Source organism: Oncorhynchus keta, chromosome 2 (genome assembly GCF_023373465.1).
Source record: "Oncorhynchus keta strain PuntledgeMale-10-30-2019 chromosome 2, Oket_V2, whole genome shotgun sequence".
Classification (NCBI taxonomy): domain Eukaryota; kingdom Metazoa; phylum Chordata; class Actinopteri; order Salmoniformes; family Salmonidae; genus Oncorhynchus; species Oncorhynchus keta.
In genome coordinates this window covers 3,176,538-3,194,370 of record NC_068422.1, presented here as the reverse complement: position 1 = coordinate 3,194,370, position 17,833 = coordinate 3,176,538, and the positions used below count along the sequence as shown (strand labels likewise).

At 43.1% G+C, this 17,833-nt stretch overlaps 1 protein-coding gene across 3 annotated transcripts; it reads right to left on the bottom strand.

The window, feature by feature from the left end:
- Positions 1-326: 326 nt before the first annotated feature.
- LOC118361412 (polycomb group RING finger protein 5-B-like) lies at positions 327-16,076 on the bottom strand. Of its 3 annotated transcripts, none has more exons than XM_052470837.1 (9): positions 15,865-16,076; positions 14,766-15,069; positions 11,059-11,155; positions 10,857-10,912; positions 10,640-10,699; positions 8,272-8,414; positions 8,037-8,135; positions 3,898-3,987; positions 327-1,727 (listed from the first exon to the last, which is right to left on the bottom strand). In XM_052470837.1, the coding sequence occupies exons 2-9, from the start codon at positions 14,890-14,892 to the stop codon at positions 1,680-1,682; spliced, it is 720 nt and encodes a 239-aa protein (XP_052326797.1). In that variant the 5' UTR covers positions 14,893-15,069; positions 15,865-16,076; the 3' UTR covers positions 327-1,679. The 3 variants fall into 3 exon arrangements, with proteins under 3 accessions (XP_052326797.1, XP_052326799.1, XP_052326801.1); XM_052470839.1 differs by lacking the exon at positions 15,865-16,076 and adding an exon at positions 15,644-15,772; XM_052470841.1 differs by lacking the exon at positions 15,865-16,076 and adding an exon at positions 15,219-15,544.
- Positions 16,077-17,833: the final 1,757 nt, after the last annotated feature.

The window sequence follows — 17,833 nt, the reverse complement described above, 5'->3', positions numbered from 1 at the left end:
AATTTCCTGGTTTACATCATTTCAGTTCATGTCAAACCAAGCAATAATTGTGTAGAGAACAATCATTTAATTATACCATCTAAACGACTTAAATGTAAAATGTAAATGTATTTTCAGCTGTTTGAAGCTGGTGTACAAAATCAAAAGTAAAAGGCTAAAATTAAATGTAGGAATGGGAAGCATAGAAATAGCACACCTAAAGCAGATCTACAGCTTCTTAGACTTGCTTTCAATGAGAAAGACATGCGAGTTATAAATCTGTCAATGTGAACTTGGTCAGGTTGTCCAAAAAGGTACAGATTGTAGCTTTAAATCAAGACAGTAGGTAGAATACAAAACATTTAATTTATTCATGAGTAATAATTATAAATCAAATACAGATATGAACTATTTTTCTTCACAGCTCTCAAGAATGATTCAGAGGCAGTACATTTCAAAAATATATTCTAAGCAGCATAAAACGTTAACCATAAGAATATGTACATGTTTCTAAAATGCATCCTATTTTTCAGCAGATGGACAGCGTGTCTTCACCTCAATGTTCTTCACATATAAATCACATCAACATAGATGAAAAGGCTAAACATGAGATGTCTAGGTAAGGAAGCAAATACCTTATACTCTCTATACTGAATTACTCTGAAAGAGACCACTTCAGTACACCTCAAAGTTAATAGAATAAGCTTTATGGCCAACCCGCTCGTACAGTGCACAAAGATGTTCTGTGATCAAATATATCCAAGATCCATAATACATATATATCTTACTCTCATGTTGTAATGTCATCTATTTCATAAAACACATTTAGATCAAAGGTCTAGTAACAATATGAAATGTACACACCATTAGTTTCCCTTTAAAAACATGTAAGATAGTATATCTCTAGTCTAAACATACTATGATCAATCTGAAAAACTGAAATATAATACCTCCTCACTCAGAACGGTGCCAAAAAAGCTATTAGCACAAGTCTGAGATTGGCAGGAGCCAGGGTAATCACACCGCAGTATGGGTCGAGTGTGTGTGACAGAGAAAGAGAGAGAGAGGCTTAATGTTTCTCTCCCCATCCTGCAGGTTGCCCAGCCTCTGCCAGAGAGCGTTTGTAGATTTCAGCAGCTTGTCAGACTGGTTATTAACTGAGCATGGAACAGAATGAAGACGAATGGGCTTCGGTTTAGACTCTTTGAAACTTGTTGACAACATTATTAAGGTGCCCTGTCACAGGCAAATTTCCCTAATTGATTGATGGTGGGCAAATCTGTGGATATGTTATGTGCATTTATAAAAGACATAAAACATGTTTTAGTCAGGCATTGGGTGGAAGCCCTTGGAGTTGGGAGTAAATACAACTTTGATATATTCATACACCCATGTTTCAGCTAAGCTTGTCTTTAGTTACATGTCTTGAAGATCACTTTGGCCACAAGCACAGAATGTTCCAACAACGAAGGACACAGAATGTTCCAACAACGAAGGACACAGAATGTTCCAACAACGAAGGACACAGAATGTTCCAACAACGAAGGATGCAACTAAATTAAACAGAATGAGAAAGAAAAAAACAAAATGGTCAAATGTTGAGAAGTTCAGAAAGGTTTGGAAGGACAGAGTTCCTGGCCTTGACTGCATGTACATCCAGTCCTTGCTTTGTTTGTCTATGAAGGCTTCCAGGGCTTCGTTCACCCAAAGTCTATTCGTGGCCTGTACTCCAGGACCATGGGATATCTCTGAGGAGAATGTAGAAAGAGACATTAGTGTTGTTTATTCTCAGTTACCTTCAAGTTTATTCAAAAGACAACTTGCAAAAGTAAATAGCCTAGTAGATGCTGGCACCTTCTGACAAGCAGAGCGTATTTAACTAAAGAGCTTTGCCATTCCATATTAAACGGCCCATATTTCACAGGAATGGATGCCACGAGACAGAATTGCCCCTTTCAACAGACTTCAAGCCAAAGTTTTCCTGGATGGTGTTTTAAGGAGAACACACTTTCCTGTGAACCATCCCAGATCCCTAAGGCTGACAGTTGAAATAAGACAGGAGGCAGCATTGGACATTCAGATGCACAGCATTGAGTAATGTTTTTATGATTTCTCTCTGAACTAACTGCAGTCAGTCCATACTTTACTGCAATTGATGATTCCTAGGGGCTTGCTCAATATGCATATATAAAACACTGTCTGGATGTATTTCTAAGTGTTTATATGGTAGCCATTAACCATCAAGGCATTGAGAAGTAGTATAATTAGCTGAAATGGTACAGTGAACAGAAGGCTGTCATTTAGATGTTGTGAGGACATGGCCAGTTCCCCCCTGTGTCCTGTCTCTGAGGTTAAACACACCCGTACCTGCGTCAGCTGCCTGTGAAAGGCTGTTCAGCATTGCAGGACTTGTTTTCTGCCCCAAGAGAGCAAGGCTGGATTCCAGAAACTTTGAAAACCAGTTTTTACTTAACCATTAACCATACATTCTTCAACTTCAAGTAATCAGTGGTGATGTCCTCATATTCCTACAGTGAGGTTGTGTGCAGTTCTATACATGTAATTGTGATGAGCTCATCATCTACATTTTTTTTTAAATGTAAAGGGTTCTATACATTTCTACAGGATGTTCATTCTAAAGCAAAGTGACTGATCGTAACTGCTTGCGATTACGGTTTATATTCCTTCATTAAGGCATAAATATATTTTGTCTGTATGAGATGCATTTAAGTGTTGCCTATTTGAGAATCCACATTTTTTTATCTGAGCACTTCTCAGAAGAAGACTTACCTTTCAGAAAAACTCAAGCTCAAACCAAATAAAAAGTCTGGCTGTTTTGCTTTTTGGATATACAGCGGGCAGAGGGCAGGGAAGGTAAAGACAGCTGGTCGGAGGGCAGGGAAGGTAAAGACAGCTGGTCGGAGGGCACGGAAGGTAAAGACAGCTGGTCGGAGGGCAAGGAAGGTAAAGACAGCTGGTCAGAGGGCAAGGAAGGTAAAGACAGCTGGTCGGAGGGCAAGGAAGGTAAAGACATCTGGTCGGAGGGCAGGGAAGGTAAAGACAGCTGGTCAGAGGGCAGGGAAGGTAAAGACAGCTGGTCAGAGGGCAGGGAAGGTAAAGACAGCTGGTCAGAGGGCAGGGAAGGTAAAGACAGCTGGTCAGAGGGCAAGGAATGTAAAGACAGCTAGTCGGAGGGCAGGGAAGGTAAAGACATCTGGTCGGAGGGCAGGGAAGGTAAAGACAGCTGGTCAGAGGGCAGGGAAGGTAAAGACAGCTGGTCAGAGGGCAGGGAAGGTAAAGACAGCTGGTCGGAGGGCAGGGAAGGTAAAGACAGCTGGTCGGAGGGCAGGGAAGGTAAAGACAGCTGGTCAGAGGGCAGGGAAGGTAAAGACAGCTGGTCGGAGGGCAGGGAAGGTAAAGACATCTGGTCGGAGGGCAGGAAAGATAAAGACAGCTGGTCAGAGGGCAGGGAAGGTAAAGACAGCTGGTCGGAGGGCAGGGAAGGTAAAGACAGCTGGTCAGAGGGCAGGGAAGATAAAGACAGCTGGTCAGAGGGCAGGGAAGGTAAAGACAGCTGGTCGGAGGGCAGGGAAGGTAAAGACAGCTGGTCAGAGGGCAGGGAAGGTAAAGACAGCTGGCCGGAGGGCAGGGAAGGTAAAGACAGCTGGTCAGAGGGCAGGGAAGGGGCAGCAAATGACAAAACACAATCCCATGATGTTTATACTGTAGATATATGATGTCATACTTTACATGGACATGGTGTATTGGGAATTTGGGTGGGTGTGGAAGATGTCAGGACATGCCAGAAAGAACATGATCAATAACCGGGCATTGAGAAGTACAGAGGTTACCTAAGAACTGGATGAGACAGGGGGAGTGTGGAGAAAAGAACAGGAAGGAATGACATAACAGACTCACGTGGTCACTGTGCAGCCTCCAGCGGGTCATGTAGATGAACTCCAGAGTGTGGTCCTTCCCCATGATCTCCCCATTACACAGCACATCCAGCTGGGGAGAGAGGACACACACAGGGGCGGACTGGGACAAGAATTCGGCTCTGGCATTTTATTCTCACCAGCCCATATCACCGCACATGCCCCCACCCCACCAACAGGTCACCATTAATACATACGCCCCATCCCCACACATACACCCTGACCCTACGTAGACACAGGCAGTAGTGCTGACACATAACATTGGCAGTACAGTACAGCGTTTCTCAACCATTTCTGTACCAGTGACTGGTGAGACATGGTCCTCTTTTTTTAAAATCACAACTCACCACTATAACTGTTCCTCTGCTTGGAGATCCAACTCACCACTATAACTGTTCCTCTGCTTGGAGATCCAACTCACCACTATAACTGTTCCTCTGCTTGGAGATCCAACTCACCACTATAACTGTTCCTCTGCTTGGAGATCCAACTCACCACTATAAATGTTCCTCTGCCTGGAGATCTAACTCACCACTATAACTGTTCCTCTGCCTGGAGATCCAACTCACCACTATAACTTTTCCTCTGCTTGGAGATCCAACTCACCACTATAACTGTTCCTCTGTCTGGAGATCCAACTCACCACTATAACTGTTCCTCTGCCTGGAGATCCAACTCACCACTATAACTGTTCCTCTGCTTGGAGATCCAACTCACCACTATAACTGTTCCTCTGTCTGGAGATCCAACTCACCACTATAACTGTTCCTCTGTCTGGAGATCCAACTCACCACTATAACTGTTCCTCTGCCTGGAGATCCAACTCACCACTATAACTGTTCCTCTGCTTGGAGATCCAACTCACCACTATAACTGTTCCTCTGTCTGGAGATCCAACTCACCACTATAACTGTTCCTCTGTCTGGAGATCCAACTCACCACTATAACTGTTCCTCTGCCTGGAGATCCAACTCACCACTATAACTGTTCCTCTGTCTGGAGATCCAACTCACCACTATAACTGTTCCTCTGCCTGGAGATCCAACTCACCACTATAACTGTTCCTCTGCTTGGAGATCCAACTCACCACTATAACTGTTCCTCTGTCTGGAGATCCAACTCACCACTATAACTGTTCCTCTGCTTGGAGATCCAACTCACCACTATAACTGTTCCTCTGTCTGGAGATCCAACTCACCACTATAACTGTTCCTCTGCCTGGAGATCCAACTCACCACTATAACTGTTCCTCTGCTTGGAGATCCAACTCACCACTATAACTGTTCCTCTGTCTGGAGATCCAACTCAACACTATAACAGGGCCTCTGCTTGGAGATCCAACTCACCACTATAACTGTTCCTCTGTCTGGAGATCCAACTCACCACTATAACTGTTCCTCTGCCTGGAGATCCAACTCACCACTATAACTGTTCCTCTGCCTGGAGATCCAACTCACCACTATAACTGTTCCTCTGTCTGGAGATCCAACTCACCACTATAACTGTTCCTCTGCCTGGAGATCCAACTCACCACTATAACTGTTCCTCTGTCTGGAGATCCAACTCACCACTATAACTGTTCCTCTGCCTGGAGATCCAACTCACCACTATAACTGTTCCTCTGCTTGGAGATCCAACTCACCACTATAACTGTTCCTCTGCCTGGAGATCCAACTCACCACTATAACTGTTCCTCTGTCTGGAGATCCAACTCACCACTATAACTGTTCCTCTGTCTGGAGATCCAACTCAACACTATAACAGGGCCTCTGCTCTAACCATTTTGTTGTGCTGTCCATCTGTCTCCTCAGCATCTTCTCTGCGGTCACTGTGCTTATTCTTGTTCTGTGTGCATGTCTGCTTAAGCCATGTACAATGCCTTCGAAAAGTCGCTCTGGATAAGAGCGTCTGCTAAATGACTTAAATGTAATGTAATGTAATGTATTCAGACCCCTTTTTCCACATGTTGTACTGTTAGAGCCTCATCCGAAAATCTAGCTGTTTTTTTCCTTTATCAATCTACACACAATACCCCATAATGACAAAGCAAAAATGGGTTTTTAGAAATGTTTGCTAATTAATCAAATAAAATGGAAATAACACATTTACATAAGTATTCAGACCCTTTACTAAGTACTTTGTTGAAGCACCTTTGGCAGCGATTACAGCCTCAAGTCTTCTTGGGTATGACGCAAGAAGCTTGGCACACGTGTATTTGGGGAGTTTCTCCCATTCTTCTCTGCAGATCCTCTCAAGTTATGTCAGGTTGGATGGGGAGCGTTGCTGCACAGATATCTTCAGGTCTCTCCAGAGATGTTCGATCAGGTTCAAGTCCAGGGCCTGGCTGGGCCACTCAAGGACCGTTCAGATATTTGTCCCGAAGCCCCTTCTGCGTTGTCTTGGCTGTTTGCTTAGGGTTGTTGTCCTGTTGGAAGGTGAACCTTTGCCCCAGTCTGAGGTCCTGAGCGCTCTGGGGTAGGCTTTCATCAAGGATCCCTCTGTACTTTGTTCCGTTCATCTTTGCCTCGATCCTGGCTAGTCTCCCAGTACATGCCACTGAAAAACATCCCCACAGCATGATGCTGCCACCACCATGCTTCACTGTAGGGATGGTGCCATATTTCCTCCAGACATGACACTTGGCATTCAGGCAAAATAGTTCCATCAGACCAGAGAATCTTGTTGCTCGTGGTCATTAGGTGCCTTTTAGCAAACTACAAGCGGGTTGTCATGTGCCTTTTACTGAGGAGTGGCTTCTGTATGGCCACTGTACCATAAAGGCCTGATTGGCGGAATGCTACAGAGATGGTTGTCTTTCTGGAAGGTTCTCCCTTCTCCACAGAGGAACTCTGGAGCTCTGTCAGAGTGACCATCAGGTTCTTGGTCACCTCCTTGAGGTTCATTATGGCCAGGTGGGCAGCTCTAGTAAGAGTCTTGGTGGTTCCAAACATCTTCCATTTAAGATTGGAGGCCACTATGTTCCTGGGGACCAAAAATGCTGAATTGTTTGGGGGGGTACCCTTCCCCAGATCTGTGCCTCGACTCAATCCTCTCTCCGAGCTCTACATATAATTCCTTTGACCTAATAGCTTGGTTTTTGCTCTGACATGCACTATATCTATCTATTTATCAATTTTTAATGGCACTTTTTTTACCCCCTTTTCTTCCCAATTTTGTGATATCCAATTGGTGGTTACAGTCTTGTCCCATTAATGCAACTGCCATACGGACTCTACAGAGGCGAAGGTCGAGATCCATGCATCCTCCGAAACACGACCCTGCCAAGCCGCACTGCTTCTTGACACACTGCCCGCTCAACCCGGAAGCCAGCCGCACCAATGTGTTGGAGAACACACCGTACAGCTGACGACTGAAGTCAGTGCCCATTAGTCCGGCCTCAGCACAAGGAGTTGCTAGAGCGCGATCCCTAACCTGGACGACGCTGGGCCAATTCTGTGCCGTCTCATGGGTCTCTCGGTCGGTCACAGCCCGGAATCGAATCCGGATCTGTAGACCTTAGACCGCTGGGCCACTCGAGAGGCTGGAAACTTACATAGACAGGTCTGGGCCTTTCCAAATCATGTGCAATCAATTGAATTTACCACGGGTGTACTCCAATCAAGTTGGAGAAACATTTCAAGGCTGATCAATGGAAACAGCACGAGCACAATTTCAAGTCTCATAGTAAAGGGGCTGAATACTTATGTAAATAAGGTATTTCTGTTTTCGCTTTGCCATGATAGGGTATTGTGTGTAGATTGCTGAGAAAAAAAAACAATATTTAATCCATTTTAGAATAAGGATGTAACGTAAAAAAATGTGGACAAGGGGAAGGGGTCTGAATACTTCACGAATGCATTGTACGTTATATATGTGTGTGTGTGTGTGTGTGTGTGTGTGTGTGTGTCAACTCTAACCAGCCCACCCAACTAAAAAAAATGGTCCAGCCCATCTGGCATTTGCCAGATGACCCTGGACACACAAAACAAACAAAAGCGCACACATGCGCAAGAAAACACAAAAAGGCACGTTATTTATATTATTCCCTTTTCTAAACCCACCCTCAAAATAAAAGTGAAGTTACTGTACATTATAATATAAAAACAGTAGTAGCGGTCTTACCTCACAAGAGCTAGAAAGCTTTAACTTTAGACTGAGAAACTTCTTGATGGTTCCCACCGTGACTCGACTAGAGCAATGAATGAACTTCTTCAATAAACACTGGGGTGAATAACAGAAGGATGGCCATGTTACATTCAGATAGAACACAGAGTACAGAATACCAGAACTGGCCACCTGAGCATATTGAAAGAAACACTCCCATGGGAAGAGGAAAATGATTCACACACACACATACCTTCACTGTGTTGTCTGCAGCATAGCCATTGTTGTGGAGACAGTCGAGGCAGAGGGCTATCTGGGGGTCGCTCCTGTGGTAATCCTGGTCATCATCATCATCCTCATCACTGAGCCCAAGCTTCTTCAACCCAAGGCCGTCTCCTGTGGGATAGCAGAGCACAGGTGATTTTAGGAGATCACACTAGCAATCAGGGCAGAGAGAAGTAATGTACAATCAATATATATATATATATATATATATATATATACACACACACACACACACACAGTACATTTGGAAAGTATTCAGACCCTTCACCTTTTCCACATTGTTATGTAACAGCCAAAATATAAAGATGATTAAATAAATCATTCTCAGAAATCTACACACCAAATAATGAAAAAGCAAAAAACAGGATTTTAGAAACTGTTAGAAATGTATATATAAAAAAAATATTTAAAAAACAGAAATACCTTATTTACATACATAGGCCTTTATTTTTTAAGTATAAGGCTGTAACCTAACAAAATGTGGAAAAAGTCAAGGAGTCTGAATACTTTCCGAAGTCACTGTATATACAGTATACACACACACTGAACAAAAATATACACCACATTACAGCCTCGTATTATTGAACAACCCAAACCCACATTAACTCTACACACACAGTGCCTTGAAAAAGTATTCATCCTGCCTTGGCGATTTTCCTATTTTGTTGCATTACAACCTGTAATTTAAATTGATTTTTATTTGGATTTCATGTAATGGACATACACCAATTAGTCCAAATTGGTGAAGTGAAATGAAAATTATAACTTCAACAAAATAAAAAACTGAAAGGTTGTGCATGCATATGTAATCACCCCCTTTGCTAAGAAGCCCCTAAATAAGATCTGGTGCAACCAATTACCTTCATAATTCACAAAAACGACCAAGAAGCTCTCCAAACAGGTCAGGGACGAAGTTGTGGAGACGTACAGATCAGGGTTGGGTTATAAAAAAAAATAAAAAAACATCCCATGGAGTACCATTAAATCCATTGTTAAAAAATTGAAAGAATATGGCACCACAACAAACCTGCCAAGAGAGGGCCGCTAAAACTCATGGACCAGGCAAGGAGGGCATTAATCAGAGGCAACAAAGAGACCAAAGAGAACCCTGAAGGAGCTGCAAAGCTGAGATTGTAGTATCTGTCCATAGGACCACTATAAGCTGTACACTCCACAGAGCTGGGCTTTACGGAAGAATGGCCAGAAAAAGCCATTGCTTAAAGAAAAAAAATAAGTAAACATGTTTGGTGTTCGCCAAAAAGGCATGTGGGAGACTCCCCGAAAACATGGAAGGTACTGTCATTTTACAGAATTTGGCAGTACGTCCAACCAGCCTCACAACAGCAGACCATGTGTATTGCATCATGTGGGCAACCGGTTTGCTGATGTCAACATTGTGAACAGAATGCCCCATGGTGGCAGTGCTGATGTCAACATTGTGAACAGAGTGCCCCATGGTGGCAGTGGGGTTATGGTAGGCAGGCGTAAGCTACGGACAACGAACACAATTGTATTTTATCAATGGCAATTTGAATGCAGATACCGTGACGAGATCCTGAGGCCCATTGTCGTGCCATTCATCCGCCGCCATCAACTCATGTTTCAGCATGATAATGCATAGCCCAATGTCGCATGAATCTGTACACAATTCCTGGAAGATGAAAATGTCCCAGTTCTTCCAGGGCCTGCATACACACCACCAGACCTGTCACCCATTGAGCATGTTTGGGATGCTCTGGATCAACGTGTAGGACATTGTGTTCTAATTCCTGCCAAAATCCAGCAACTTCACACAGTCATTGAAGAAGAGTGGGACAACATTTCACAGGACACAATTAACAGCCTGATCAACTCTATGCGAAGTAGATGTGTTCTGCTGCATGAGGCAAATGGTGGTCACACCAGATACTGACTGTTTTTTTGATCCACGCCCCTACTTTTTTTTTTTAAAGGTATGTGTCCAACCGATGCATATCTGTATTCTCAGTAATGTGAAATCCATAGATTATGGCCTAATTCATTTATTTCAATTGACACACTTCCTTATATGAACGCAGTGAAATCTGGCTCAGTAGCGGTGCCCCCTGTATATAGCCTTGTTATTTTCCTGTTACTTTTTATTCTTTAGTCAATTATTTCTTAACATTTCACATTAAGGTTGAATTAGAATACCTGTTGTATTCAGCGTGTGCAAATCAAATTTGATGTTGCATTTATATTTTTGTTCAGAGTATATATGACTTACTCTACTAATGTCAAATAACATACTTATTACATTTTACAGTAAGACCCAGCACAATTTGTAAGAGTGACCTTGATTGAGACGAATCCCATACCTTGTGAACTTTCTTTTGATTTATTCTTCCTCCAGAAATCAATCTCCTGCTGTCCCTCTTCTGGTCAACACACACAATCATAAAGAAAAGAGGATATACAAGGTCATTTCAGTCCCACTACATCTAATGACTCCCCCAAAGAGTGACTCAAATTATTGACTGACAGGGATATCATTAAGAAATATATCTTGGTTTTTCCCAGTTGACGAGAACTCACTTTCTCGTAATCCAGGCACAAGCTTGAAAATGATTTCCTCAAGAGTATTGTCCAACCTCAGAAGAAGGAGAGGATCAGTGAAGATGTGAGAGGAAGGGTAAAGATAAAGAGGAAGCAGTGGTTTGTGTTGACAGTGCACTCGCAGTATTCAAAGCAAAGTGAAGGCTAAATGTTTGGAGGACTATGTTTGTATGTGTCGTACCTTAGCATCTCTAGAGGGTTCGTTTCGTGGACTTGAATGCCACATTTGGGACAGTCATTACTGTCTTCAAAGTGCTGGATGATGCAGCTCTTACAAACTGGAAAACAAGAAAAATCCTATTACATAATGTAAGATGCTTAGAGTCTTTGGGAGAGGATGGACTGAGAGGACATAGAAGGAAGCAATAGAAAGTTAGAATATTTTAATTTGACCAGTTTCCTCACAGCAGGAAAATGCAGCATATGAATTATTAGGTGGATGATAATTAATGTACATTTTAGTAGGGGTTGATACATTTTTGATACATGTTAGTGGAAATTAAGTTTTGATGCCTTGTTAAACCTTGAATACACATTTCCTGCTGCACAGCAGGGTTCAAATTAATACAGTAAAGTGAAAAGAAAACTGATCAGAGAAATAATATTAAGAAATGCTATAGACGGAAGGAAACCTACCAAAAAACAGTTAGGCAACAACAAATTCAATACCTTTTAGACAACTTCCTGGACAAAATGTTCCACTGTAATAGCGAAGGTGTAAACAAGGCAGAAGAAAATCTAAACGGAATATTTGACCTCTCAGCTTCTCTATCCAATCAAAAAAATTGAAACAGAAAACCGAAGAAAATGAACAATGACAAATGGTTTGAAGAAGAATGCAAAAACCTAAAGAAAGAAAACTATCCAACCAAAAACATAAGAGACCCAGAATCACTAAAACAACACAGACATAACACTATGGAAAAAGAAGGAACAGCACGTCAGAAATTCTTAATGTAAGCACCCGGCCTCACCCTACTAGAATCTTAAGTCAAAGGTCTACTGTTTGCTGATGATCTGGTACTTCTGTCCCTAATCAAGGAGGGCTTACAGCAGCACCTATAGCTTCCGCACAGATTCTGCCAGACCTGGGACCTGGCAGTAAATCTCAGTAAGACAAAAATAATGTTGTACCAAAAAAGGTCCAGTCACCAGCACCACAAATACAAATTCCATCTCGACACTGTTGCCCTAGAGCAATTTTTTTTAAATAAATAAAACTACCTTTGGCAGTGATATTTAGGCCAAGGTAACTTCCACAAAGCTGTGAACGAGCTGAGAGACGAGGAAAGAAGGGCCATCTATGCCATCAAAAGAAACAAATTCGACATACCAATTAGGATCTGGAATAAAATACTTGAATCAGTTATAGAACCCATTGCCCTTTATAGTTGAGGTCTGGGGTCCACTCATAAACCAAGAATTCACAAAATGGGACAAACCCCATATTGAGACTCTGCATGCAGAAGTCTGCAAAAAAATCCTCAGTGTACAAGGTAAAACACCAAATAATGCATGCAGAGCAGAATTTGGCCGAAATCTTATAATTATCAAAATCCAGAAAAGAGCTGTTAAATTCTACAACCACCTAAAAGGAAGCGATTCCCAAACATTCCATAACAAAGCCATTACCTACAGTGCGATGAACCTGGGGAAGAGACCCTAAGCAAGCTGGTCCTGGGGCTCTTTTCACAAACATACCCGACAGAGCCCCAGGACAGCAACACAATTAGACCCAACCAAATCATGAGAAAACACTTACTTGACACATTGGAAAGAACAAATTAACAGAGCAAACTAGAATGCTTCTTGGCCCTAAACAGAGAGTACACAGTGGCAGAATGACTGACCCAAGATTAAGGAAAGCTTGGACTATGTACAGACTCAGTAAGCATAGCCTTGCTTTTGAGAAAGGCCACCATAGGCAGACCTGGCTCTCAAGAGAAGGCAGGCTATGTGCACACTGCGCACAAAATGGAGGTGGACACTGAGCTGCACTTCCTAACCTCATGCCAAATGTACAACAATATTAGAGAGACATATTTCCTTCAGATTACACAGAGCCACAAAGAATTTGAAAACAAACCCAATTTTGATAAACTCACACATCTACTGGGTGAAATACTACAGTGTTCCATCACAGCAGCAAGATTTGTGACCTGTTGCCACAAGAAGAGGGCGACCAGTGAAGAACAAACACCATTGTAAGTACAACCTATATTTATTTTCATGTTGTTACACACAATATGACATGTCCTTATTCTTTCGGAACTTCTGAGTGTAATGTTTACTGTAAATTAGTATTATTTATTATCTACATCACTTGCTTTCGCAATGTTAACATACACTGCTCAAAAAAATAAAGGGAACACTTAACACAATGTAACTCCAAGTCAATCACACTTCTGTGAAATCAAACTGTCCACTTAGGAAGCAACACCGATTGACAATAAATTTCACATGCTGTTGTGCAAATAGAATAGACAACAGGTGGAAATTATAGGCAATTAGCAAGACACCCCCAATAAAGGAGTGGTTCTGCAGGTGGTGACCACAGACCACTTCAGTTCCTATGCTTCCTGGCTGATGTTTTGGTCACTTTTGAATGCTGGCGGTGCTTTCACTCTAGTGGTAGCATGAGACGGAGTTTACGACCCACACAAGTGGCTCAGGTAGTGCAGCTAATCCAGGATGGCACATCAATGTGAGCTGTGGCAAGAAGGTTTGCTGTGTCTGTCAGCATAGTGTCCGCAGCATAGAGGCGCTACCAGGAGACAGGCCAGTACATCAGGAGACGTGGAGGAGGCCAACAACCCAGCAGCAGGACTGCTACCTCCGCCTTTGTGCAAGGAGCACTGCCAGAGCCCTGCAAATTCACCACTGGCGCCCTGTGCTCTTCACAGATGAAAGCAGGTTCACACTGAGCACATGTGACAGAGTCTGGAGACGCCATGGAGAACATTCTGCTGCCTGCAACATCCTCCAGCATGACCGGTTTAACGGTGGGTCAGTCATGGTGTCCATGTGCTCGCCAGAGGTAGCCTGACTGCCATTAGGTACCGAGATGAGATCCTCAGACCCCTTGTGAGATCATATGCTGGTGCGGTTGGCCCTGGGTTCCTCCTAATGCAAGACACTGCTAGACCTCATGTGGCTGGAGTGTCAGCAGTTCCTGCAAGAGGAAGGCATTGATGCTATGGACTGGCCCACCTGTTCCCCAGAACTGAATCCAATTGAGCAAATCAAATCAAATGTATTTATATAGCCCTTTGTACATCAGCTGATATCTCAAAGTGCTGTACAGAAACCCAGCCTAAAACCCCAAACAGCAAGCAATGCAGGTGTAATTGCACGGGACATCATGTCATGATGATGTCATGAGCACATCATGTCTCGCTCCATCCACCAACGCCACATTGCACCATACTGTCCAGGAGTTGGCGGATGCTTTAGTCCAGTTCTGGGAGGAGATCCATCAGGAGAACATCCGCCACCTCATCAGGAGCATGCCCAGGCGTTGTAGGGAGGTCATACAGGCACGTGGAGGCCACACACACTACTGAGCCTCATTTTGACTTGTTTTTAGGACATTGCATCAAAGTTGGATCAGCCTGTAGTGTGGTTTTCCACTTTAATTTTGAGTTTGACTCCAAATCCAGACCTCCATGGGTTGATAAATTTGATTTCCATTGATCATTTGTGTGATTTTGTTGTCAGCATATTCAACTATGTAAAGAAAAAAGTATTCAATAAGAATATTTCATTCATTCAGATCTAGGATGTGTTGTTTTAGTGTTCCCTTTATTTTTTTGAGCAGTGTATGTTTCCAATGCCAATAAAGCCCATGAATTGAAAGACAGATGGAGAAGTACAGGGTGTGTGTCTTACATGTGTGCAGGCACTCAGTGACCGTGGTGGGTTTGATCAGGTAACCTCTGCACAGGTAGCAGGTAATGAAGTGGTTAAAGTCTTTGACCAAGCTGGTTTGGACCAAGGGTGTCCTCCGAGTGGCCATGGTGAGCCCCTGCAGAGCTGGGGAGATCAGGGATGAGGTAGGGTCAACAATCACAGAGGTCCCTGCAGCCCCTGACACTGCTGGGGTGTCCCCTGTATATGCGTCATGTTCATCATCCTCAGCCAGTCCTCATCAGCTGGGAAACACAATCTGAAGATATTTTCACTCTCAGATTACCTGTCAGACAGAATACAAGGGAAAAGAGAGAAGAAAGTAGATGATTGTGCCATATGCTACATGCAGGTGATGCACAGGTTCATTCACCTCTTGGCTTGGCATGTTCATTCAAATACAATGTGCAAAATTAAATAAATACAAGTATTTACCACGTTTCTGAATGCATGACTTGCCTACATGCCTGACAAAATTCTATTTACTGTCACGCTGCCACTAAAACATGCCTCATCTATCCCCATAATATACCACGCATTGACAAGCAGATATCACCGTTTAGAAATGTCCTACTGACAAAACACACTTGTAAATGAACTATAAATAGTATTCGTACAAATAGCGCAAATCATACAAATGCCTCCCTCGGTTTACTAAAATAATAATTGATACACAGTTAAGAAATACAAAAGCTTTGTGAAAATCGTTAGGCTGCACTAGGCTCATCGTAGAGGACCTCACGCTTTGCGTGACCTGTATCACCGTGTGCATCACCAAAACAACATTAAAGCACCAAACATATAGCTTGTAGCCACGACATTCGCGACGACCACATACTCGAAACAAAGTTGCGACTCACAAGGAGATAGCAGAATGAAGTCAAGTCAAATTAAACCTGTTCTATAAACGTAAAAAATAAAAATCACTAGCAACCTAAATACAGTTATGTCACACACGACACATTCGCAATCATCCCACCCCCAAAGTTTGACTTTAACAGGGATGATGTGAAAGCCGATTTTTTTTGTAGGCTATTTCTGTCTGAAACGTTTGAAAAATATAGGCTACATTTAATCTTACCTCGTAACCTCTCTACTTTTTCCATTAGGTTATTATAGCTGGTAGAATGGGAATAATAGAGTGACCATGACACTGCGTTCTCCTGGTGATATCAGCGACGTAGGCTAGTATGAAACTAGTGGCAAGAATACGGAATTTAAGTTTCGTTCAAGACAACTTGGAACTTGGAATCTTCAACTCGGGGAGGTAGGAGCTCAAGGAGGATGGGCGACTTTCCGCATTGTATTTACGAGTTCGATTACAAATCTGAAATAGTTTTTTCCAGACTTCCCACTTTGCATGAACGCACGGATGTCGGAGGTCGTAGATATTAATAGTTCCGAGTTCCAAGTTGTCATGAACGCACCATTACCCCAGCCACCAGTTTATGCAGATAGGAAAAGTGGTGAGGGAGATCACGAGCATGTGTGATTTTGCTAATTCATAGGCCTACTACAGTGTTTCCTCGAGACCCCAAGGGGTGCATATTTTGTTTTTTGCCCTAGCACTACACAGCTGGTTCAGATATTTTAAGTTTAGTTAATGTTTTGAATCAGCTGAGTAGTGATAGGGTAAAAAAACAAATGTGTGCCTCTTGTGGTTCCAAATAACTCATATTTATCGTTTTGGCAAAAAACTGGATTAAAACAAGCAGGGGCACAACTTTTCATAGCCCCACTTAAAACAGGAAATGAGAATGAGCAGACCTACCCAAAATTTGACATAAGGTTGTACAGCAAACTCAGATTTGTAAACCTACCAAACGTTGTTATAATTTTGGGGGACTCCAAACAGCCTACCCAACCATTCGGAGGCGTCCGCATGGTCCCAAAGAACACCATTGCCTAGATTTGTATCACATTCCAATGATAAAACTGGACAAAAATGCAATTTCAGAATGTGGAGGGAATATGCTGCATTAATTATCACTAATATCATATTCCAAGATGGCGTAGCAATCGGACGTGTGTTTTGTCTTGTCCCGTCCTGTCTAGTGTAAATATAGTTTTCTTCGTTTTTTTTCTGTATATATTTCGTACATATTTTAATCTCACTTTCAAACTAGAGCTGAATATACTCTCCTGCAACCCGCATCAACCAATGTGGTACGGATCTGCTTTTCTATACTTTACTTTAGAACCGGAACCACCATCAGAAGCTAGCCAGCTAACTAGCTACTAGCTCGTACTCAGTTAGCCATTGCTAGCGGTCTTCAAAGCTAACTAGGACACCAGCGCGACATCAACCCAGAGCATATCAGACTGCTCTTTCTCTACCACATCTCCGGATTCCTACCGCAAGCTCTGAACCTCTACACCGGATCATCGCAACTAGCTAGCTGCAATCCGAGTGGCTACTCCTGGCTAACGTCTCTGTCCCAAAACAAGCTACAGTTAGCCTTGAGCTAAGCCCATCTCCCGACTAGCCGAAGAGGCCCAACAATACCTCTTTTGCCAATTGGCCTGGACCCTTTACTGCCGACACGGAGCCCCGCCGATCCATCACGACTGGTCCGCCGACATAATCGTCCGAGGTGGTTTCAACAGGCTTTTTCGTTGCGACATCGCCAAAGATCCATCTGCTGGCCAAGGCCCGCGAGCTTTCTGAAACGCTGTGTCTCCAGCTCACCCAGCGCACTAGAGCTCCTGTAGCATACTCCTGGGCTACAATTACCCGGGCCCACGACCGGTCTGTCGATGTCACCGCAAGAAGAGGAATAAACAGACTCACCCCATCGCAACGTCCCCCAAAGGTTAGCTCTCTAGCCCTCGCTATCTCCCTGCTTGCTAATTCGGCCTGCTAATGGCTAGCTTGTCTAGCCCGGGCCTACGAACTGTTAGCTTGTTAGCACAGGCCTGCTAACCATCTGGCTCACTGCATTCCAAACACTCTGAACCCATTTACTTTCTATCTCTCTTTGATTTTTATTTTGTTTATACCTTCCGGAAACCTGCCTCACCCACTGTGATACGGAATCGCTATCACCTTT